The sequence below is a fragment of the Phocoena sinus genome, chromosome 12 (genome assembly GCF_008692025.1).
Source record: "Phocoena sinus isolate mPhoSin1 chromosome 12, mPhoSin1.pri, whole genome shotgun sequence".
In the NCBI taxonomy this organism is placed as follows: domain Eukaryota; kingdom Metazoa; phylum Chordata; class Mammalia; order Artiodactyla; family Phocoenidae; genus Phocoena; species Phocoena sinus.
The window spans coordinates 53,785,737-53,811,715 of NC_045774.1; the positions used below are offsets into that span (position 1 = coordinate 53,785,737).

A 25,979-nucleotide genomic window follows, 5' to 3' on the forward strand; every position below is an offset into this window, starting at 1 on the left:
ATAGGTCCTGTGGCCTAGCCAAGATGACACATAAAATTCACCTTCAGTGTAGGATGTGGAAAACAGGACAGCCGATATGTGAGTGTAAGTCAATACAACCAGTTAGGAAAATAATTTGGCAACATCTAGTAAAGTTGAGTATGTGCATATCATACCACTGAGCAGTTTTACTTGTAGTTATGTACCCCGGGAAACATGTATATGAGGCCACGATAAACATGTTCAGAAATCTTTTAAAGTATTGCTTGTAATAAGGACAAAAACCACAAAGGAAGAAAATGGAAATAATCTAATTGTGTGGTAGGAAAATGGATCAATTAGTTGTGATGTATTCCTAGATTGGAATATTTTACAGCAGTTAAAATAAGTGAAGCAAATATACATGTATCAACATAGATTAATTTTTTAAATTGAATGGAAAAAGTTGCAAAAGGGTATATATAATAGTCTGATACTACTTATATCAATTTTGACAACTCAAAACCATAATGTATTATTTGTTGCATTCGTTTTTTATCAAGATTCTTTTTACTACCTAAGGTTCTCCTGTTTAATATTTTAAAAGAAATCCACTGAAGCACAGGTCTTTTATCTCTGCTGCCTTGTGATATATAGGGGACTAAAGATACGCATCAAAAGTTGTTTAGTTGTTCAGTAGAAACTTGCTAATGTGACCAGTGTGAAACCACAAATGAACGTTTGTGCATCTGTGCCCATTTTGCTAATTCTTACTCATTTAGAACAGCTTTTAAAATGTGTAACCTGTGACAAAATTTCAAATTCAGGGACATTTATATTCAAAATGACAGATTGCGTGTATTTTTCAGTTAAAGAAAAGACTATTTTTTTTAACTTTAAAAAAATTTAAGTGTAACTGACATAGAATATTGTGTTAGTTTCAGGTGCATAACATAGCGATCCAACAAATGCGTTACAGACGATCACCGTGACAAGTCCAGTAACCATCTGTCACCATACAAAATTATTACAATATTATTGACTGTAAAGAATAGACTTTAAGTAAAAGTCACACTGAGTCATGACATTCAGTTATATATAAATATTTTCAACTGAAATATTTCACTGTGTTTTGTTAAACTGTGATTAACAGTGAAATAAGTTAAAAAATTGATGTTCACCTTTTCTTCCGATAACTTTCTTATCCAATCCAACTGTTTGGGGTAAAGATACTGCATTTGCGGTGAACCTTTCTTTTTTACTTAATATTTGACAGTGTTCTCACGAAAAAATATATTCTAATCAGCCCCGTGTGCTGTTTTTGTTCCCTTCATAGTTATCTGACGACGGTCGCTACGTCTTGTTGTCGATAAGGGAGGGGTGTGATCCCGTAAACCGACTCTGGTATTGTGACCTCCAGCAGGAACCCAGTGGCATCACCGGTAAGCTGTCTTTCAAACATGGATGCTTACTCCAGGAAGCTCCATTAAAAAGCAATTATGTTGGTCTTCTAATTGATTTCCCAAGAAACCTTCTTCCATTTAACCACGTCATCTCAGTTCATGATTTTTTCTTTCGATATTATTCCTTAAAATGAAAAGAAATTGAATGAAGCTCTTCGTTGGCTTTAGCATTTTCTCTGTAGATTGAGGCTAACCATATTTTTTGCATGCTTATGAGTGTGAAAGTTTCCTGTCCACATTGCACATGAAGAGTGTTTGGGGGAAACTGACCCTTTGGTCTGTAAAGCATTATGACTGTCTAGATGTAATCGTGCAAACTGTCACAGGAAAGAGGACACCAGTGACCATTTATTGGGTTAAAAGATGATCACAGGACAACTGCTCAGTACTGAACACACGTACAATGTCAGCCTGATTTTGCTTCCTGAAACCCTATGTATCAAGATAGTAAGCATAGGACCAGCCAGTTACAAGTTCTAGACGTGGCTCATCTTAAATGTTGTTTTCTTCCAACATTTATTATCATACTAGCACCATCATCAAGCATTAAAGCTTTTCAGCTGCACTATTTACTATGCTGAAAATTCTCAGACCCCAAAACTCTCTCAGGGATACACTAACACTCAGACAAGGATACCATTACCCCATGGTCTGCTTAATGTAAAATAAATATATTTTAGAGATAGTTGCCACAAATTTTCAGAATATACAATATTGAGCACATTTCTAATTGTTGATTAGATTACCTCATTATTAGTATCTAATCTATATTACATTATGATCAGAAAATATATACCTTTTTTTTTTTTTTTTTTGCGGTACGCGGGCCTCTCACTGTTGTGACCTCTCCCGTCGCGGAGCACAGGCTCCGGACGCGCAGGCTCAGCGGCCATGGCTCGTGGGCCCAGCCGCTCCACGGCATGTGGGATCCTCCCGGACCGGGGCACGAACCCGTGTCCCCTGCATCGGCAGGCGGACTCTCAACCACTGTGCCACCAGGGAAGCCCTACCTTTTTTTTATTATCGATTGGACGCTGCATCATTTTTAAACTTCTCTGAGCAAGGTCTGTATCCTAACATTCTTAGCTGTTACAGAGCACCATTCACACATACAGCAGGATGAAGGCATCTCTCTTCTAATATTAAATATATATCCATTGAATAAAGCTACATTTTTTTTTTCTGTTTGGAAAAAAAAAAAAAGGTACACCCATTTTGATCTCAAGAAAATTGGATCCACCGCATCAGTTTTCACATTCTCTGAGAGGAGCACACCACCGCCCGAGAATTGCTCACTTGAGTTGCAAGTCTAGGCCTGCATAGAGCTGAGCGTGGAAGGTCAAATCTGAAAAAGCGAACAGCAGTTACTGTGCTGCTGTCCTGCCCAGTGTTCCTCTGTGGGTCTGGGATGGTGGAAGGGACTTGGCCTTTCTCCAGTTTATTAAAAATTTCAGTTACAGTGTTCTTCCTCCAGAGAGTGCCGCTTTCATTTTGTCTTTATTACTTCATTATATCTTTAAATTATTAGGTAAGCTAGTTTTTAAAAGGTGCACAAATTGTCTTCTCTGCAGCTGGAGGAAATTAAACAGTTTCATCCACCTATTCATATACTGAACTGCTTAATAGATGGTATTACTTTGAATGAGACTTAGCAACTGCTGGTGCCTCTGTTTTCTCCCTCACCTCTTGGTCCTTACCTTTTTTTTTTTCACTACCTCTCCCCCCCACCACTTTTTCAGCACTCGTGAGGAATTAGAGAAGAGGGTGTGATACCCAGAGATTGGGATTCCAGAAGGAAGGCAGTACAGAGGTGCACAGGTGCACTAGAGGTGCATGAGAGAAAAACAGGGAAGCATCTAAGAAGTCCTAGTGGCCGGGGAGGAGTCCAGATGGTGGGATAAGAGGACGCAGAATCTGCCGCTCCTCCCAAGTACATCAGGAAACCCACTGGCTATGATGCATTCAGATTGGAAGGCATTATTTACCACATAAGCCAGGTCCTGGCCTCCCTTCCTGACTTGGTATTTCCTTAGCTTATGTGACCATTGTCTTTTCTGTTTCTTAGATGGTTTTGTGTAGCTTAGATGAAGAGCCCAGCACAGAGTAAGCACTCAGTAAACGTTAGCAGTTCTTCTTGTCCAAATTGTTCTCCTTTTCTCTAAAAATTCTTACAGAGGAACTTTAAGATTATTTTGCCATGATCTGAACAAAATCCAGCTATGTTTGACTAGAGCTGTGTGTAAATCTATAAATTTATTTGGGACTGTATCTCTGAGTTGCATAGGAGCTACATCTTTCTTACTAAAGGTATTTCTGGGTGTTTTTCGTTTGTGAAATATTGATGGTTTGTGAAAGTATCTTCAAGGTTTAACCAGAGAAGCAGAACCTGTAGGATATACCTATTAAGAGATTTATTGCAAAGAATTGGCTTACATGATTATGGGGCTGGCTAAGTAAGTCTGAAACCAGTAGGGCAGGCCATTAGGAAGGGCAGGCTGCCGTCCACAAGTGGAATTTCTTCTTATTCGTGGAAGCCTCAGCTCTGCTGGAAGGCTCAGGCCTACCTAGATTATCTAGGATAATCTCCTTTAGTTAAAGTCAACTGATTATGGTCTCTAATCATATCCATAGAATACCTTCACGGTCACACCTAGATTAAAGTTTGATCCATTAACTCAGGACATCAGCCTAGACAAGTTGAAGTAACAAAAAGACCATCCCAGTGAGCTCGTGGAGAACCACATGGAAGACAATAGAGCAAATAAGTGTTATGATACTAACCTGATGTCATTTTATAAGAAGGTTACTAAACTGACCAGTATGTGGAGTTCATTGCATCATTCAGAAAAATACATAATATACTGTTGACAAGAAAGCAGAGTTTAAGTGAGTACGGTAGGTGAATTTAAGCTGTTGAGTTGCACACAGATGGGTTAGGATCAGTTTGGAGAGTGTTCCCAGTGATAGCTGCTAGATTCTGGGTGTAACGCTGGGCCTGTAACCTTTTTTAAATTATTGCTTTATTAGTATTAAACTCATGGGTAACATAAACCTCAGAGGAGCTCTTCTTTTGGATGGTGGTCGTGGGATTCTGAAAGCTCTCAACGTTTGCAATGACTGACCAGTACTAGGAAGATGAACTGGAAATCAGTTTCCATCCATGGGTTCAAAAGTCAATTGTGTAGGTCAAGATTAGAGAGATCTTGGGTCTTTTCGTTTTTTTAACTGATTGCTGCTTCATTATGAGTTAATAATATGATTATAACTGATTAAAAAAACAAGTACTGTGTGTGAGTTTAACTGTTGAAGACACTAAGTATATTTGGTTTATAACGGGAGACATAGCAGATGGATATCATAATCATTAAAATTTTTTAAGGAGTTCTTATTAATTACAGTTGAGTACATTGAGACAGTAACCTTAAGACTTTCAAATCAGATGTGAATTTTAATCTCAGCTCCACCTCTAAATAATTGGTGACCTTGGGAAAGTTATCCTTTTCTCTTAATATTTCCACAACTACAAATGAGGCAGTGATACCTACTTCATGAGGAATTGTGAGGAATAATGAAAATGCATAGAAAAGGGCCTAGCAGGGTTCCTGGCATATGGTGGGCTCTCAAGTATGCCTTCTTTATCCTTTTGTTTTTTGACTGAAAGGGGAATATTTGGAATCACTATACAGTGGTTTTAGGTAGTGGATTAAAATAGATTGAAGATGCCCTAAAAATAATTTATCTTCAGTATTGAAGCTGCTCCAAACACAGATCTTGATTTTGACTTGTTTTCTGTAAAACCCGATTCATAATCAGAAAAGAGGCCTTACATCAAAGAAAACATGAAGAGGTGTGCCTCTCATGGGAGATGTGTTTAATTTTGCAGGTTGATGACTGAAAATTCCAGGGGGCATAGGCCCAGTTGGTGACTGTGACTGCCACCTAGGATCTTTTTCTTGCTTGTTTCCTTACTGCTCCCCCATTTTTGTTTCCCTGTTTAAACTAAGGAGAAGAATAATTAACATTCAAGTTAAATGCTAAATACACTAGTTAACTGAAATAGTAGGTGAGTTAAACCTGAATAGCTGGTGACTGAAAACTAAATCCAGTGTTACAAAATCGTTATTGTTGTATTGCTGAAATTGATATCCCTTTTGATAACCTCAGGTCTTTCTGTTATAATTTGAATCATTTTTACCTTAAAGTCAGGGAGATTTATCAGTATTTTACTGTACATTAATTTTTTATTTATTAGGAGACCACTAAATTGCCTGTCTGGAGAACTAAATAATTTCACTTACGCTCTTTTATAACATTTCCATCATCTTTGTCTCCCAGGAAACCTTTCAGCCTGTGTGCAGTTTAAAATAAGAAGCGCAAAAAAGTGGCCACTGGCTACTTAATACCATAGGAAAAGATAAAAGGAAAACACTGGCTACTTAATACCATAGAAAAAGATAAAAGGAGAACAAAACTACATAAATACAGAATGGAAAAAAATCTTAGAATGTTGAGAATTAAAAGTGTTCTCTCTGATTATGAATTACATTCATCATGTCAGTTTGATTTTCTGTTCAAGGACTGACCTTCTTACTACGTGCTGCTCTGTGAGCTTAATCTCTCTCCTGTTACCCTTTGCCTCTCTGCGGAGAACCTCATTTCTGCCATTTACATTTGCAGTATTTTTACTTAGTAGTAATACGAACGCATTTCTTGCAAACAATGGGCCCTAGCATTTCCACAGGAACTGCAGTTCCTGTAGCTGCTCCTGTCCTTACCTGTCTGAACAGGTAACTCCCCTGACTCACTTCACTCGCCACTGTATGGAAATGGCACTAGGCCCATCATCTGGGCATTAGAAATCTGCATAATTGACCACGTGTTCAAAACGGCTAAGCAGGCCCCTCCAAAGAATATCGCACCCTCTTTTGCGCTGGCAGCCAGAGACGTGTTCCAAGTCACTATCAGCTTTCTCTGGGAGAAGAGGGACTTCTGCCCTAGAAGTTACCATGCTTCCTCATGCTTTTGGTTGATACTTTTCCCTCTGTAGTTGGCCCTTCTTCCCCTTTCCCCTATTCTGATTTCTTTTTCTCTCCATATAAAAATACCGTGTGAGTATTTTTGAGCTGCATGAGATCAGGGATCTTGTCTGTCTTGGCTTCTTGGAGTCCCCAGCACCTAGAACAGTGCCTGATGACAACAAAGATTCTCTCCTTGACCAGACTTTAGTCAGGCTCCTCTGAGCCTCTTAGGTCTCAGCCTTAGTTCCTTGCCCGCCACCCTCCTTGCTTGGCCTACATAGCCCAGTTGTTGTGAGAATCCTGCTAAGTCAGTTTAAAGACAGTCCCTTACCCCTGATATCTGATCAAATTCCTCATTCCCCTGTCCATTCCCCACATGCTTGACCTGCCTTCAACAAGAATCCCCCTACCCTGATATCTTCTCTTAGTAAATTTTGATCACCAATCCCCTCATTCTGCACATTGGCTATAATCTCCAGCTGTCTTTTCTGTATTTGAGTTCAGCCTGACCTCTGTCCCTAATTGCAGTGGTCTTGACACCTATCACAACAGTCCTGAATAAAGTCTTCTTTACCTTTTTACAAGTGTCAGAGTAACTTTTCTTTAACACAGACTCATAGTAGGTGGGCACCAGCTTGTCTCCAGCAACTTCCCTCACCCCTTGAGGATCCCGTGCTCAGGTGGCCCTGCTTGAGAAGCCATCCTCCATCTGTAACTGTTAATTTACTTGTATTTTGAATCTTTACCCTTCTGGCCTCCACGCTGTTTTAAATTAAACTTTTGTCCTTTATTTAACCCTGAGAACAATCAAAAAGTACAGACCATGTTTCTCCAGTCCTGTGTATTATATGAGCAGAAGATTTCTGCTTCTCTTATTTAAAATAGAAAGTAAAAAGGTATCAAGGTATCACTTAGGACACCGGGGAGGCATGACATTTTATGAGTTCTACAATGGAAAAGACAGCTGTGTCTTGACTCCTGTGATTCTTAATGTGATTCACGCATGCAGATTAGTTGAAATTAATCATCCTGAACCTTGCAAGAAAATGATTTTGTCTGGATTTTCTTAGTTATATTTTCTGTACCTTTCTAAATCAAGACTACTATTTCTTTTGAGATATATATATATATATATATATATATGTATACACACATATATATACACACACACACACACATACACATACACACACACTTTGTTTCCTAAATTTCTTATAAATATTTTGAATACATAGAGTTGCTTCATGTAGACTAAATTTAGAATAAATTTTCATGTATTTTTTACGTTACAGTTAAATATCAGGCCTCAGAGTTGTCTGTTTTCACTCCAATATGTGGGCTTCTAAAATTTTTAATGAAAACTTAACTTAGGGACTTCCTGGTGGTCCAGTGGTTAACACTCCATACTTCTAATGCAGGGGGCGCGGGTCAAGGAACTGAGATCCCACATGCTACACAGTGCAGCCCACAAATATATATATTAAATAAATAAATAAATACTTTGAGGAAGAGCTACAGTTCAAAAGTTTCTGAGTTCCAAATCAATGTACCTAATAAAGTTTCATTTTAAAAAAAATGAAAAGAAAGAAAAGTTAATTTATACCCTAAAAATATAAAAGATGGTTTTCAACACTTACACATATTTAGCTTAGTGTATTAATTTCTAACTATTCTTATTGAAAAAGTGGAAGACACTACTAACTTCTTTTAAATTTGGTTACTTCTGTTGTCTTTACATTATCAAGAAGTGTATGTAAGGTTCAGTCTGAAATGTAGGATTGTGTGAATGTTATATTTAGTCATGAAGCAGACATTAATTGGTGCCCACTTTGTGCCAGGCGCTGTGTTGGGTGATGGCAGTGATGACAGCCCATCCCTGCCGGGTGTGTGCTCCCCGTCGGCTGGACGGTGGCCATGAGACGGCCAGTGCACAGCATCAGGTCTTATCAGTTGTGCTGTCATCAAGCATACATGCCCAGGCTCAGAGTTAGGACCTCTCTGGAGTTTGGAAACTCTAGACTCACTTCTCTCTGTTGTCTTTTTTTTTTTTTTTAATATTTATTTATATGGCTGCATCAGGTCTTAGTTGAGGCACATGGGATTTTCGTTGCGGCATGCAGGATCTTTTGTTTCAGCACACGGGCTTCTCTCTAGTTGTGGCGCACAGGCTCAGTAGTTGTAGCACGCAGGCTCAGTTGCCCCGCAGCATGTGGGATCTTAGTTCCCTGACCAGAGATTGAACCTGCCTCCCCTACACTGGTAGGCGGATTCTTAACCACTGGACCACCGTGAAAGTCCCTCTGTTGTCTCTTGTTCGTTCTCTTTTCTTTTGGGTTCTTTCATTTTTCTGTAGAAGGTCAGATGCTTTATTCTCTATTTTATAGGATAGTCAGCAGCAAGAGACACTGACCATTTGGCCCTATTCTGAATTAACGTACAACTATATCAGGTTTTTAAATAGAATCCGTAGGAAGTAATTGTTATGTGCAAAGAACTATAAATGTCTAAAATCCTTGTTGTTGGTAATTTAACACCCTTCTTTTCCAGTGTAGCTATCCTTAAAACGGACCTGAAATGGTCTTTGCTCATGTCACGGCATTTATGAAGGGTTTAGGGGGAAAAGATGGGTGATACTGACATACTGATTTTTATAAGGAAATAGCAGTTTATCCTATACTTCACCCAGACTTTCACTAACCTGTCTCTCAGCTTTTTCCTTTTTTGCTGAAAGTTTGATCATTTTCAGCACTCACCATGTGTTCATTTTAATGCTTTCATGTCTTTAAAGAAAACTGGCTTTCTCCTGCATGAGAAATCAATCTACCCTACATGCTAACATAGAACTACAAAAGGAAGCTCAGGGTTTATCAGACACTTAAATGGTTCACTCAGCCATCTCTGGCATTACGAGGCAGATGACCTCTTGTTTCTAGGTAGCTGGGACAATTGTGACTCCCATGTTCATGCCTGGTGGGGCTGGACATCTTTTGGAGATGGAGAGGAAAGGAGGAGATAAACATTTCAGAAGCTTGAAACAGATGAGTTGTCTAAAGTTTAGCAAAGTCCTCGGGGTGTTAAAAGTCAGACCAACAGGGGAGGAGGGCTTCTGTGAAAGGCAGGGAATTATCAGAAAATAAGTCTGTTTCAGAGTGGGAATGCCAACAACCCAAAAGAATTGGAACGTCGAAAGACAGTATAAAAATAAGAAGCAAAACATGAATTTTGAAGTAAAATATGAAGTACTAGTGATAAAAGTAATAATTTTACTAATTTTTAAGTTAGTGATTATAAAGGCTTTTTCTAGGAAAATGGCTATGTGCCCTGAGAGATGGAAACTAGATTTTATTAGTCCGCCGTTAGCAAACAGTGCTGATCAGAAGCCACGTTCAGCTTATTTTTGTCACTTGAAGAATGCTGGGGTTATTTGGGATGGTAGTGAGTATTGTTTATTTAGCACTTCCTGTGTGTTCTGAGCTATGCGTGTACATATTTCACTGTCTTCTTAACAACCTCTGAGGAGCACATGTTGTTATCCCGAGGAAACTGAGGCTGGTGAGGCCAGTTAGCTTTCCTGATGCCATTGTAAGATTCAGACCCAGGTCAGTTGAATTCCACGCCCGTGCTCTAACCATCACCGTGTGGCCGTTGTGGCAGAATGAAGGCATCAGGCCAGAGAGGACAGCAGACTTCTGCTCTCCTCAGCCCTAGAGCGTGAGCTGTGCATGCCCTGCATCAGTTACTGTGGTTAGAGGCCAGACCCTCTGTTTTGTCAAATGTAAGCGCACTTTTTAGCTCCTATCACATGAGAGCTTACAAAACGTTTTCTAAGCGATGTCGTTAATACCATTGATTTTCAAAGAAAGCAATACAAGTAACGACTTTGCTCTATGGAAAGCTTTAGATTACTTATCTTAAGCTCACCTTCACTCAGTAAACAAATCATTCCCCCACCAAGAAGCAGGTTTGTAAAAAGTAGTTTTAGGGCTTCCCTGGTGGCGCAGTGGTTGAGAGCCCTGCTGATGCAGGGGACATGGGTTCGTGCCCCGGTCCCGGAAGATCCCACATGCCGCGGAGCCTGCGCGTCCGGAGCCTGTGCTCCGCAGCGGGAGAGGCCACAACAGCGAGAGGCCCGCGTACCGCCAAAGAAAAAGTAATTTTAACTTAACTTGAATGTGGAAAAGTTTGGGAATCGAATTCTGTTGGCTTCAGAGGGAAGAATACCACTTACAGACAAAAAGACCTCAGAAAAAGTGGGCAAAAAGTGAGATGGTTGGAGAGTCTAGCCACATCTCTTTTTTTTAAGTACCTTTCCTATTTCCCATTAAATCAACAGTGTTTTAATGTGTGAATAGCAAAACTGAATGAGCCCCGTTGTTCAACTGGAATACCTTTTCTCTTAAATTATCTCGTGGCCAAACCCTGAGGAGCAAGGGTTTCCGGAGAGCCAAAGGATTTCTTTCATGAGTCCTCATTTTAAACATGCTGCCCTGTGAGCCTGTACTTTGAACAGCTTTTCAGATTTTAATGGATTTGTAAAAATCCAGCCACATTCCTAAGTCTGCATGAATATATGACTTGTGTGTATTTATGACTAAAGTTAATGCTTCAGAAATTGGTGGCAGATAATGGCCACAAACTTTTTTATTGTTTTGGTGCTCTTTGGAGCTGGGTTATTTAAAACAAGTGCACCACATCTTCAGGCTCACCTGACTATACAGAGGTACTGAAGGAAATTTCTGCTGTGTTTTGCCTTTGGTGCATGTTTCAGTGACTTTTTTGCAGGCAGGGGGAGGTAGGGTCATAATAAATACCACTGCAATGGCTGAAAGACCTTTTCGGCAGAAACCATAAGATGGTTACTTTGAGAAATAAAGGTTTCACATCAGAAGATGTTTTATTGTCAGGGGAACACTTAAAGAATCTGACATTTCCCTGAACCAAGACTCTGTGTCTACAAATGTCACAGTCCAGAAAATTGCGTTTCATCATTCTTATTATAAACAAATGTAGCGTTCTATCTGCAAATTTTGCATTACCAACTAATTTTTTAGCTTATTCTTATAAGGAATAGTCTTTGGGTTTCTTTTCCTTTTAAAGTATTGTTTTATGTAAACTAAGATGCAGTTTTCTTTGAATGGATCACCTGCTTTTGAGGTTAGCAGTTTGTCACTGGAAAAGAAAATGTTTGGCTCAGATGCAGAACTTAATTGTTTATGGAAATTAATTGTAAGGATTTCTGTTTGTAGGAGTGTAGCAGATGATACACTCTGAATAATCTCCCAGTTGAAACAACTGAAATGTTTGAAAAAGTTAATAAAGCATCTTACTAAGTATATTGCTAATTGGCACAAAGGAAGAGAAATCGTAAAGACCAAAGACAAAATGAAAGCAGGAGTCCTGGGATGTAAGCTGGATTGTCCCAGAATGTTTCTGCTGGGCCTTGAGGCTGAGCTTCCCTTTGGTGGTGGTGTGAGGATTATTGAGAAATAAACCCACCAGTGTTGGAGCCAGGGAGGAGGGGAGAGGCAGGGTATAGTAAGGAAACCTGCCTTGGAGGTTTGTCTCTACCTTGGAGGCAGGTTGTGAATTCTCCTAAAACATGAGAAGGGCTGACCTTCACGTGGATGCAAGTTGAATTGATTGTCTCGATGAGGTCCAAAAATCCTCATGCCAAGAATTTAAAGTGCTCCCAAGTTGGTTGCCTCCCAAGACGCAAACAGAAGCCATATACAAATCTTGTCTGAAATAGTGTCACTTCAACCCAGGCCTTCAAGAATTCTCACAGATAGTGTTCCAAGGGAAGTCAGTTCACAATCAGAAATCACAGATCAGATGAAGAAATTCACCAGCATGAGAAGCAGAGCCAGCAGAGTCACACCAGAGTGGAATTATCAGATTTCTAATGTAAAATAAGTGTGTAAATACACTTTTTAAAATAGTGATGCTGCTTTTTAAAAAAAATAAATGAGAAGCTTGGAAACATAAGCAAGAAACAAGATATTGTCAATAATGACCAAACCTATTTGGAAGAGGATGAAGTAGAACTTCTAAAAATAGAAAAATGATTAACATTAAAAATTAAGTTATTAGATTAAAGAAGAGATTAGACATAGCTGAAGAGAGAATTAGTGAAATGAATATTAAAAGAAATTACATAGAATGCAGCCCACCAAGAGGTGGAAAGCATATGAATGGTTAAGAGACACAGAGAAGAGCAAATTGGGGCCATCCAGTCTGCAGAAGACAACTGGCCAAAGATGTAAAAATGAAAATGATGTAGCTGTCTTAATATCCAAGTAGACTTCAAAGCAAAATGCATTACTAGAGATAAAACTCTATAATCATAAAAGGTTCAACTCAGTTTTATTTAGATATAATAATTCTAACTATATATCTAAGAGCATGATTTCAAAATACAGAGAGTAAAAGTTAACAGAAATACAAATAATAATGGACAAATCTACAATCATAGAGAAACATTTTAACAGACCTTTTCTTTGACTGATAGAAAAAATGACCCTCTAAATCAGTAAATATATAGATTTGAACAAAAGATTAACAAATTACTTAGTAGACATTCTTAGCATATCACAGGGAAGGTCTGCAAAATACACGTTCTTTTTGGTCACATGCAGGAACATTTTAAAATTATTTAAGAAAAAAAAAATTAGGCCACAAAGCTTTTCTCAACAGATTTTAAAAGATTGAAATCATACAGAGTATGTTCTTTGTATACAGTAAGATTTAACCAGAAGTCAGTAACAATAACCGGAGGATGAATAATCTCACAAACATAATGTAAGGTCAGATATCAAGAACAGAAAGAAATCAGACACAAAAGAATAATGTGGTATGGTTTTATTCTATTAGAAGTTCAAAAATGAGGCAGAATTAGACTATAGTGTTTGTGGCTGCATGTTAAGGCAGAAAACGAACAAAGAAAAATAAGAAAATGATTATCATAAAAGGGTGATAATTTCCTTCAGGAGGGAGGGGGCTTGTTCAGAGCATCACAGCACAAGAAGTTCCTTCTTGTTCTGTCATCAAAAATATATCAACTGTCCTTAAGTGCTTATTCTTCCAGATGAACTTCAGAATGATGTTGTCAGATTCCCTAAAAAGCTCATTTGGATTTTGGAATTGGAATTGTGTTAAATTTGTAGATTTCTTCTGGAATTATTTGCACCTTTGAAATACTGAGTCTTCCTATCTAGGGATATGGTATGTGTTTCCAGTTATCCAGGTTTTGTTTGTTGTTGTTTTTTAAGATTCCTTAGAAAAATTTTAGAGCTTTTCTCATAGAGTCCACATTTCTTGTTAAGCACATTCTTAAGTATTCATTAATTTTACTGCTAATATAAATGAGGTCCCCTGTCCCCACCATGTTTTCCAACTGGTATTGCTAACATGTGGAAAAGCTGTAGATTTTTTTTAACTGCCTATCTTATTATTAGTTTTAATTCCAGCCGTTTATTTTAAAATAATATTTGTTGAGGTTTTTGTTGTAGGGTAGGTATTAGTCACTTTATAATTTTCACATTTACTTGCTGTTTCTCGTCTACAGTTGAGAAAATGAGGCTCAGCAGGGTATAAAGAGATTGTTCAAGGTCACACAGCTAAATTGTCGTTGGAGCTGGGGTTTTAATTCAGTTATATCTAACTGAAAAACTCTACCATGGGATTATATTTTCCCTGATTAATTTAATTCAACAACAAATTATATAAAGATATTATGTTATAGAGATGAATGAGACAATGAATGTAAACTCGCCAGGAATATAAATGAACGATCTAAATTAATGTAGCAATTTCATTGTGAAATCGAAGGTAGGAGATTAATTGGAGAATAGCTGAGATCTGGCATTGCCTTTGAGCAGTTTAGAAGTCATAGAGCTTTTTCGTTTATAAGATTTTTGAGATGTCCTCTAAACATTTATGTCTGATACGTTATGAACCAGATGTCTTCCCAGTGGGTTTTTTTTTTTAATATTAATAGTGACATTTAGTGAGCCGTTTAAATGATGATGATGGGGGACACATTTAAGATCTCTTTGTAGTGTTGACCTTCTCCAGACTAGTTCTTAGAGCAGAAGGACTGGAAAGCGTTCGTCCTTGCATTCAACACCAATTTTATTTTGCACCTTTGAAGGTGCCACTCTGTCTGGGTGCTGAGTATTAAGTAGTGAATAAAAAAGACAAATTATAAACAAGCAAATTAGGTACAGTTGACCCTTGAACCACTTGGAGGTTACAGTGGGCCCCCTGGATACATGGTCCCTCTGCATCCATGGATTCAACCAACTGCAGATGAGGTACTACTGCGGTATTTACTATTGAAAATAACCCCCTATAAGGGCACCCACGCAATTCAAACCCATGTTGTTCAAGGCTCAGGTGTATATATCTTGAGAGAAGTGCTGTGAAGAAATGATCTGGGTGCAGGTGAGAGGTACCTAGCCATTTGAGAGTGGGGTAGGCAAGGGAAACAGCTTGTGACAAGGCCCTGAAGTGAAGCATGTCTTAAGGAACCTAACAAAGGCCACTGTTGCCAGAGGACAGGGAGTGAGGCAAAAGTTGGAACATCTGAGGTTAGCTGAGTGGGCAAGGACTATAACATGCAGGACCATGGAGACCGAAAGAAGGAATTTGGATTTGATTCAAAGAGCAGTGGGGAAATTTCTAGGAAGGGTACCAACAGGGACCAGTTTAGGATATTAAGACATGGTGGTGGCTGCTACCGAGAAGAACAAGAGTGGCAGTGGGCAGAGCAGGTGGGAAGCTGATGCTGCACACCAGGGTTTCCCAGCCACGTACGGACATCTGGGGCTAGCTGACTCTTTGTCAAAGGGGTATCCTGTGCCTTGAAGCAGCATCTCTGGCCTCTTCCCTCTAGATGCTCGCAGTAGCCCTCCTCTCACTTGCCAAGTTGTAACAACCAAAAGGTCTGCAGATATTTCCAGAAGTCCGCTGGTGGGGGTGAGATCATCCCCAATTGTGAGCCACTGCTCATAACCAGAGGGAAATAAAGACTTGGGGTGGAGTGATGGCAGTAGAGGTAGAAAGACGTGCTCAGATTTGAGACCCTGTCAGGTAGAAGGGGAAGTGCCGGATTATGTGGGGTAATGGGCTGAGAGAATTCTCCACTCTCCTTCATTGCCAGGTTTTTCTGGAAAAACTTCCTTTGCGTTATTTGGAAACCTTAAAATTCACCCACATTCGCCCTTGCTCTTTCTCATGCCTTAGGTCTTCCAAATATTGTGTCTGCTTTGTGTTCTGTAGACAGAAAAGATCCACCCCCCCCCCTGCCCCTACGTACAAACCACACCATTTCAAACCCTGAGAGGTGACAGAGGTGCTTGGTCTCTCACCAGGAATCCTGAAGTGGGTGAAACTGATCGACAACTTCGAAGGGGAATATGACTATGTAACCAACGAGGGCACAGTGTTCACGTTCAAGACAAATCGCCATTCTCCCAACTACCGCCTGATCAACATTGACTTCACAGATCCCGAGGAGTCCAGGTGGAAGGTGCTTGTTCCTGAGCACGAGAAAGACGTCTTAGGTAAGAGTACGTGCCGCTTGGAAGTTGTGCTTTTGTTTCTGGTAAGAACGTCAGGAAGTTGGTGCATCTCTCATTCTCCGGTGACCGGTTACAAGGTGAAGAACCTTCAACCTCTAATTGTGAAGTGTCTCACCAGCGCAACTAGGTGTTTACTGTGTGACATCTTTGTAGTTAGTACAATACTGTGTGGGGTCTTCAAAAAATTGTGAAGGTGTGAATCCAGACCTTCAAAGGTAGTGCTTTTCTTTTATTAAAAAAAAAATATCGGCTGTCTTTGTGTAGTTATTGTCTGATAATCACTAATGTTTAGTTTTTTTTTAAATCAGTTGGATTCAGAATCCTTAGCTTTTAGCTTCTGAATAACCTTTGGCCGTTCATAGTACACCTATTGTAGATCTTAGGGTGGATTTACAGTCCTCTTACCGGAAAAGAGAAGAGACTTTTGTCAGAGTTAATTGAAATACATTGCACTTGATGCTGTGTGCACTGCGCTACAGTAACCTCTTGAGAGCCTCAATTCTTTATCTGTCATGTTTCAGCGTTCCTTTAAGTTCCCATTACTGATTTTCTCAGTGATTTTCCAAAAATAATATACTGCTTTATAAGTTACTTCTTGCCTGAAAGCTGGATTTAAAATGAGACTCTAATTTTGTTACACTTTTTGACACAAAAGGAGAGTCGAGTACGTTCAAGCCAGTGAAGAGTTTGCTTGTGGAGGTGAACTTCTGCTGATGGGTTGAATGGGGATAAAAATCTAGGGCCATCCCCAAATGGGAAGGTATAAGGTGCATATAATTAGGAAAATAATTCCTTTTGAGAGCTGCAGAGTGGCCCATTGTCACATAAAGCAGTCCTGACATGGGTTTTTCAGTGAATTAAGGCACAGGTATTGGAGTCAGATCCAGGTGCACATCCTGGAAAAGTAAGGACGTCTTCCTCACTGGCTCAAGGCAGTGTGCTCTGTGCCTGCAGTTATTTCAGCCTGGCCTTGCTTAGCGGGTAGAGCGGAAGGTGGTCAGATGATTACAGCTGAGTCTCTGAGCGCTTCCCGAGGGTGCTCCCGCCGGGCCCTTGCTTGGGCAGTTCCCTTGGCCCTGGAGGAAGCGCTGCTCTGGGTGTTTGCCTGGGATCCCCTTCACCCCTGGGCTTCTGGCTCATCCCTCCGCCTGCTTCTGTAAAGAGGTCTGCAACACCTCAGGCAGTTCTGTCAGGCAGGACCCAAGGCAGCCCCACCCATGCTCTTTCCTACACAACCCCCATTTGCAGCCCCAGGGCAGCAGCCCATCCCGGGCTCCTCCACAGTCCACAGTCCATACGTGCTTCTCAGCTTTGGATTAGGCAACCGTGCTCTGTCTCTCTCAGGCTGGGGTTTTCCCCAGCGGGGAGGGGGACTTACAGCATGGCGGGGAGGGGGACTTACAGCATGACAGGGGCTCTTTCCAAGGAAATCGCTTCACCTGTGTCCTCAAAACCTTCCATTCAGTCTCTGACCCTCGTATATTTGGTTGAGGGACCCACGAATCCTAGAACAGGTTTTCTGCCTTTTCCATGAACACCTTCATGCGACTTTGGTAACCTGATGACTTCTGTCCAAACTGAGACAGAATGTCCCCCCCTAAGGGTGGTAAGAGCCAGCATTTAGTGAGTGCTTCCTAAGTGCCACAGGAGGGGCCCTCAGGCCTTGGTGGGTCCAAGGGAGACTTGGTGGCACACGTCTTCCTGAAGAGTGAGTGCCCTGGGTGTTTTTCAGGTTCGAGTCAGGTTGGAACAGCGATTCTCATGTAGGGAAGCATCAGAGATACAAATATTTCCCAAGGCGTGTGAATTTTCTGCCTTTTAAAGCCCCCCTAAAGCAGTTTTAACTGTACCTTAAGGTGACATCCTATCTCACTTGCAGAACTAATGAAATGCAAATCAAGGTTATATTTTTATAAACTTTCCTCTAAAAGGTTATAAGTTCTTTAGACTGGAAAGGGGAAACCTTCAATATTCACAGAACTCATCAATTCAAAGAGAAGCACAGTTGAATTTGCAGTGTGTCATTAGCACAGAATGCCCTATTGAGAATAAAAACTAGAGATGAGTCATAAAGTACAGCTGTAAAGTCAGAGCTTTTATTAACGACAGTCTACAAATCACCTTGTCCTTTTCTTATTCACTTTGTCTGTTTTAGAATTCTGATGTACTCGTAGTTAACACAGATTGATTATTTTTGGACAGAAATAATTTACTTCAGTTTTTTTCCCCTTACTTTCCTTAAAATATTAAAGCCACATGAAATATATTGCTTGATTGAAGCACTTAAAAAGTCGTATTGGATGAGCAAATTACTTTCAGGTGTAAGAGTTCTTCCTTATATCCTGACTTGAGGAAAAGTTTGCCGTAGTAATCGAAACCACCCGACGAGACTGAGGCCCCTGGGGATCCTCAGAGCTCCCTCTGGCCTGTGTCTTGTTGATCATTCATAACGTTATATGCGTGAACTAGTAGTTTCTTGGGTTTAAAAATAAGCAGTGTCAAGAGCCCCTTGCCCTGCATCCCACCATGAGACCCAAGAAAGGCTTTTCTTTTCCACGCGCTAGAGCTGTTCCCTACAGCCCTGTCCTTGCTTCCATTTACTAAAGCATCTCTCCCTCTGGATGGCCTGTCCGTAGTGCTGGCCCGTCTCGTCCAGAGCACGACGGATTGTGCTTGGTGCCTGCCCCCCTGCTTTCTCCTTTCCTCCTCTGCTCACTCACCTCCGCTGTCCCGGCTCCGTCTCGGACGGTACCATCACTGAAGCTGCAGCCCTGGACACCAAGGGGCCTCCTGTCTCTGCCTCACTTTCCTGTCCCCACACTTGCCACGTCCTGGTGAGTCTTCCTGGGAGATGCCTTTTGTTTCTTTGCCCCCCTCCTCCAGACTTTATCCCCAGCTTGATATGGTGTTCTGCCCGGCTTCTTACAGTTGTGTGTTCGGGCCTCCCCTCCGCCCTCTGTGCACCTCTGTTGTTCTCTGGTCAGTCGTCGGACGCATACATCTGATGCCATCTTTATGTGTGTCACCCTTCTCTCCAACAGTAGCTCCTCAGTAAAGGCTGAGTCAGAAAGGCCTAAACTCGCCCCTACCTGGCTCACCCAGTCCCCCATCAAACCACCACTACTGCCCCTGCCCACCCCCGAATGGAACAGCGGCTTTTCTTCTTCTTCTTTTTTTTTGCCTCTCACTGCTGTGGCCTCTCCCGTTGCGGACACAGGCTTCGGACGCGCAGGCTCAGCGGCCATGGCTCACGGGCCCAGCCGCTCCGCGGCATGTGGGATCCTCCCGGACCGGGGCACGATCCCGTGTCCCCTGCATCTGCAGGCGGACTCCCAACCACTGCGCCACCAGGGAAGCCCGGTTTTCTTCTTCTTGAAAATGGATCTCTACCTCGTTCTTTCTCCCAGTCTCCTTCCCTCGCTCCCTTCCTTCCTGCTGTTGGTTCATTCATGTTCCTTTTCTCTCTCCTCATCCCCAGCTCTGGCCTTCATTCCTTGAGTCATGTTTTCCCACCTTCTCGTCCCCCAGAGAGCTGTCCTGTTCCCGACACCACCAGGCCCCCCGCCTTCACACCCCTGCCCTCCAGACATAATTCAGCATTTGCTCAAGGGCTCTCTCTTATTTGGGGTCCCAGCCAACCACTCACTCACCCTTGTTTACAAGTTACTACTTGTATTTTTACGCGATTGTGTCTCAAGGACAGAAATGACCTCATCTTCTTGCTGGTCCGTCCAGCACCCTGTAGGGTATCCGGCACATACATTTACATTTAATACAGTTTGTTGAATAAACGATCCTCACAGATGTGGATCGTGATTTGGGCTTTGCTGTTTTCCTTCTTATACCTCCTGTAGCGTGATATTGGCCACAAAATAGGTAAGCAGGGTTATTTGTATTACACACGTTATCTAGATCATCAAAAGCTCCTGGCCCCAGGTGGAGACTATCTTGTTACCTCTGGAGATGACAGTGGCAGTGATTTATTAAAGGGATACGCTGAAAACGTGATGCATGATTAACACCCGGTATAAAATCACTTGCAAGTCTCACTGCCGCAGAGCACAGTGTGGGCCTCAAGAACTGTTGTTCGGTGAAATGAGTATGTCTTGGGCTAATTTTCAAAAGCACATTATGCTTTATCTGTTGTTATCTTTTCAGAGTGGGTAGCTTGCGTCAGGTCCAACTTTTTGGTGTTATGCTACCTCCATAACGTGAAGAACAGCCTGCAGCTTCACGACCTAGCCACCGGTGCTCTCCTCAAGACCTTCCCGCTTGAGGTCGGCAGCGTCGTGGGGTACAGCGGTCAGAGGAAGGACACCGAAATCTTCTATCAGTTTACTTCCTTTTTATCTCCAGGTGAGAGTCTTTCCACCAATGTTGTCCAATTTAAAAATCAGACTCACGTTTGGGTTGCTTTTGAGAAATCGAAATACAATGCTGTGTTAGCGAAAATCACATATGCTGTATTACAGCCAAAAGCACTTAGTGGGAATAAAACAGTAAAACAGACGCTCAGAACAAAGGGAAACACGAACGCCTAAAACTGCACTCTCATGAATCGTATATCCTGAGTCTCTCTTCCAGGGACAGGACCATCTGTTGTTCTAGGCTGATGTGAAAAATTAGTATGAACAAGTATAACCTTAGAGTCAACCTTTGGTCTACAAAACACACACAGTGCAAATAACTAAAAGTGTTATATAAAAATCTGTAGTCACATCTGACGTTAATAAATTGTTTTAAAACTGAGAAGAAATTCTGCTCTTGTTAAACTGGATTAAAATATAATTGTGAAAGTTTAGTCTTACATCATATGGGGGGGCGGAATTTGTTACTTGGTTCGAGTAGAAAAGGAAACACTTGTAAATTGCAGTTTTACGGTATCAGTTAATTTTCCCCAAACTAAAGATAGCTTTCTGTATAACTTGTTGTTTTCAAGTTGGTCACACTCATTTTGCTTGTTTTGGTTTTTTCCCGTTTCTCCACTTGGCTGCAGTGTTTCTGTTACAGCTGAAGCCATAACACATACCCTGATTTATCCCAGGAGCCTGACTCAGTTGGCAGTGTACAGTTGACTGGGTAGACCCTATCCTGAAAGCAATCTGGCTGAAAAGATGTCTGCACTTTCCTTGTTTGTTTTTTGGGCTCCTTCATCGTCCTTTTTGTCCTACCCAGTTTTGTTGCAACAGTTTGGTCCTCAGCAAATAAAGCAGACGTAGTGGAGAGCCCAGCAGGTGCAGAAGTGGCCTTGTCCTCCTGGGGTTTGGCAGATGACAGTGATGCCTGATCCACTTTTTTTTTTCGTGCCTCTGAGTCACAGAGCAGGCAGTCTTTAAGGAATCTTATCGTCGTGACAGGTTGCCGTCAGGGTTATTAAAACCAAAAGAATGATGCTCTGTACGTAGGGCTGATGGTACATCTGGAACACCTAGCAAGCTTTACTTGCCCATGTGCCTTTCAGAGGATCTCAAAGAGATGTGGAAACCATGCCCAGGGCCAGGAGTCTGGAACTGACAGGTCAAGAACCTCACATCAGGGTGTCTCGAGCCTCACCCCTCTTCCCCTGGGGCTTGGGGGACAGTGGCAGCCAGTGGACAGGAACCAAGAGAAGTAGCTTTCCTCCAGAGAGCCATTCTCAACCACTGCCGTGGGATCCACACTTTATTTCCTCAGCTTACACTGGTTCCAGAAATTTTACTTTGGAAAACTTCATAGCCTTTAAACAGTGATAGTGGATAAAGGGCAATGAGGAGAACAGAGCAGCGCTGACTCACCTGCTTTTCATAAAAGCCAGAGTCCCCAAAGGCCTGTAAACCACCTTCAGTGACCCCATGTGGCCATTTATTTCAGGAACAAGTTCATCATTACCCAGGGATGAAAGGGCTCACTGTCCCAGCATAAAATGATGAGTTCTGTACCAAGCAGTGAAATACTATCCGTGACCGTGGCTGTGCAGTTTGGGAAGAGAAGTGTGTTAGTGCTGTATGGACAGGCAGCTCCTGAGCAAGCTTTAATTTTCTGCTGCAGTGCTTTGTTCTTCTCCTTTGTCTTTTCTTATTCATTTTGCCTCCTGCTTTTTCTTTTCTCTCCTTCATGTAATTTGATATCTAAAACCGGAGAACGGGGCTTCCAGACTCAGGCCTTCTTATCCAAATGTAAAAATGGCCATCAGACAATTAAACTAGATTCCTTGAAAGCAGGAATGGCAGTGTGTACATATACACTCCCACATACATGCATGTCCGCTCAAAGGCTGTCTGGCGCTGATCTCTGAAGATTGGCTGTCCACTACTGCAGTAAACAGCAGAGACACTAAATTATAAATAAAGCCCTGGGGCCAAAAATACCTGCAGTGCCAGCTGCTGTGGACACGTGGTACGTCTGGCAGGTGAACACCAGCTGCCTGTTTCCCATGGAGGTACATAGTGAAGACACGTCTTGAGCCAAGCCATTTGTACCTTGAGTCGCACTTGGAAGAAAAGAGGCAGCCAGGGCAGTTCGGAGCACGGTACACTTATTCCCTGTGGCTCAAACCACTTAGCGGTCGAGCCGACTGATTCTGTACTCACGGAACCTTGGAGGGATTTCTAAGGCTCACTCCAGACTTGCGTGTGTTGTAATAATCCAGTATAGGCGTCCCAGTTGCATGGCTCTGAGAGACAGGGAGAAGAAATCAAAGAACCTTTCCCAGGCTCTTTGGGAAAGGCATAAAAATGTTTCAAGACTTTATTTTTTTAGAGCAGTTTTAGGTCCACAGCAAACCTGAAGGGCTGGTACAGAGATTTCCTATGCACTCTCTGCCCCACACATGCACTACCTTTGCCGTCATCAGCATCCCTGCTACAGGGCACATCCCCTGTGACAGCTGATGAACCTGCATGGACACACATCATAGTTGCCTGAAGTCCATGACTTACCTTAGGAGTCACTCTTGGTGCTGTACATTCTAAGTTTGGAGAAATGTATGATCACGTGTATCCATCATTATGATACCATGCAGAGTATTTTCAGTGCCCTTAAAAAGCCTCTGTGCTCGGCCCTTTTCATCCCTTCCCCCCGCCAAGCCCCTAACAACCACTGATCTTTCACTATCTCCATAGCTTTGCCTTTTCCAGAATGTCATGTAGTGGACTCATAGATTATGTAGCCTTTTCAGGTTGGCTCCTTCACTTAGTAATATGAGTTTAAGGTTGTTCCATGGCTTGATGGCTTATTTCTTTTTAGCACTGAGTAATATTCCATTGCTTGGATGTCCCGCAGTTTATTTACACATTCACCTACTGAAGGACATCTTGGTTGCTTCCAGCTTTTGGCAATCATTAATAAAGCTGCTGTAAACATCTGTGTACAGGTTCTTGTGTGGACATGTTTTCGACTCCATTGGGTAAATAACCAAGGGGTGCAAACAATTTTTGAGAGACTTGTTCTAGTTTGTGGGGTTTTTTTCTTTTAATAACCTTAAAACCCAACCTATAATCGGATGAAACAGTATCTACATGGGTCATCTTCACAAATTTCTTTTGCCTTCTTTTTGCATATCCGATTTTCCAGATTCCTCTGATGATTCTTTAGCAACCTCTAGGGTTGCCCCTTCCTCCTAACTCCCATTTCTTTCACCTCCTTACATTTATTCAGATTATATATAGCAGGAATATTCGAGCTGATCGTCCCTGCCTCTTTCCTATTGCTAGAATAGCCTTGTTAAAACACTGTTTCATCAGGAGACCCATCTCAAGTGCAGACACCTCGTGTGGTCTTAAGGGAATTCCATAATTCAGTTCTCTTTTGCCCTTAAACTTTGAAATTATTCCCCAGAGATCACCTGACCAGTCCTCTCTGATTCATGACTCCAGGATGGTTTCTCCAGTCCCTTCCCCGCTCCTTGTACTTAAGCAAACCAATTCAGACAGGACACAAAGCATCATTAGACTATAGGAATTCATGTTACAGTGTGAATATGCAGTGGGCTAACCTGGACTGACCCCGATGGATCTATAAATAGAAAGTATCCATCAAATATATTAAGTACCAGTACCTTTAGGTTTAACCCAGCCTCCCCCAAGGTGCCACTTCTGCCCCAAACAGAAGAATTAAAGTCAGGCACTCGGCACCCTTTCTCCCAACAGTAGCCAGCCCGTGTCCTATACTTATTTCATTCTGCTATTGGAGGCTTTGATGTCTCAGTTATTCTAGATAAACAGGCATTTAGAGTGTGTTTCCCACTCACTGTCTTTCACTGGGGTCACTGCCCCAGTAACTGGTCAGAGCTGGGAATCCTGGCTCCAGGGTCCTTCGTCGTTCACTGTAGTACAGGTAGCAGTGATGCCGGGGTGAGTCTGATGCTCGAATGGCACATATGCTTGTTCTGCAATCTCTTGTTGTCGTCGTCGTTTGGAGTTCTTTCCCCAAGGATTCAGATGCTTTTTGTGTTTGGATGGAGTGGGGCAGGTACTAATGAAGAAGCTCTTCAAAAATTAACATACATGTGAAGATAGCAATTTGCCCTCAAGATTACATGTATCTGGGCAAGTACAGTATTCAGTGTATCTGGTAATTTAGAATGTATGCCCAGAGTGTAGTCTGGAAGTATTTTATATATAAAGTCATATTCCAACAAACATCCAACTGTAACTTAAACTAAGAAAGCCAGGACTTCGGTCATGTTACACATCTCCCCACTGTCAGTGTTAATCATATTCCCTATTATAAACCTTAAAATAATTTGTAAGCATGAGAAGTGAGATAACATTCATAGGGATTAGCAGTCCTGCTGTTAAGGAATCTGAATGTATTACTCTTTGCCAGTGGGGGGCAGAGTGCTGTTTCTCAGCTGTTAGTGAAGTTCATACGTACACAGAGGAGTTGAAAAGAAAGCAAGCTGCCATTTTAACACATGATCAATCAATTTGAATGTGCCCTGTGGGAGTACCGCTTAGTTTCTGGTTTTCCAGCAAGTATCAGGATCTCTAAATTGATTTTTCATATACTTGACAGCATATGTTTAAAGTATTCTGTGGGAGGGCTGTTTCCACACCAGCCACTCCAGATGACTAATTCTGTTTCCTAAACTATGGCAATGTTGTTGTTTTCAAACAGTAACGATTCGTCTTAGTTACTGTTTCTTTGGTTTAGTTCTTGAATGTTAGAGTGTAGTAGCGTTAAGTTAAGGAAATAGAGTTTTCATTAGTGGTTAAAATAAGCTAAAATGTTGTGGTGTGTGTTCATCAATCTGTGTTATGCACAATTACTGGGATAATCAGAATTTTAAAGGCAACTCCAAAAGGCTACCCTAAAAGGCTGTCTTTGGTCCTTGATTGCTATCCACATGTGTGTCCACAGATGGGTGGGTAGCAGGTAACAGGCGCCCCCGAGTTCCCATCAAGAGATCCCTGAATGGCTGTTGACTTTGGGCAAGTCATTTGAGTTTTCCGTCTTAATCACTTCTCAGGTAAAACGGCCCTACATGAAGTTTCCCATCTTCTTTGACCTGTTCTCCTAAGTGACCTGGCGTGGGGAAGACCTGTTAAGTTTCTGCAGTTAGGTTTAACTATTCTCATGGTCACAGAATGCATTAGAATCTTCTAAAATGAATACCCAGGTAACTTGTAAAAAGGAAGGCCGAACACGATGGTGATGATGAAGTGTGAACTGGTGATGATGACATGGTGATGAAGAAGTCAGGTACTCCACACGCCTGACCGTTGTGGGCTCTCTTGCTACAGTGACCTTACGCGGCACTGCTGACTGTGCTTTGTGATCTTTGCCCCCCCTTGTATCTAGTGAGTTTGTGGACTGAACTTAAGACTTCCACTTCCTTCTAGGTATCATTTATCACTGTGATCTGACCAAAGAGGAACTGGAGCCCAGAGTCTTCCGAGAGGTGACTGTGAAAGGAATCGATGCTTCCGATTACCAGACAGTCCAGGTATGGAGCATTTGATCCTGACAATGTGAGTCAG

At 41.7% G+C, this 25,979-nt stretch overlaps 1 protein-coding gene across 1 annotated transcript in view; it reads left to right on the forward strand.

Annotated features, from left to right (window-relative positions):
* The window catches only part of PREP (prolyl endopeptidase), a 138,891-nt gene that overhangs the window by 51,378 nt on the left and 61,534 nt on the right, over window positions 1-25,979 (forward strand). The window contains exons 7-10 of the mRNA XM_032651355.1: window positions 1,295-1,400; window positions 15,811-16,002; window positions 20,179-20,376; window positions 25,842-25,945. Of these exons, the coding sequence (XP_032507246.1) occupies window positions 1,295-1,400; window positions 15,811-16,002; window positions 20,179-20,376; window positions 25,842-25,945 (600 nt within the window). The remainder of the gene's footprint in view (window positions 1-1,294; window positions 1,401-15,810; window positions 16,003-20,178; window positions 20,377-25,841; window positions 25,946-25,979) is intronic.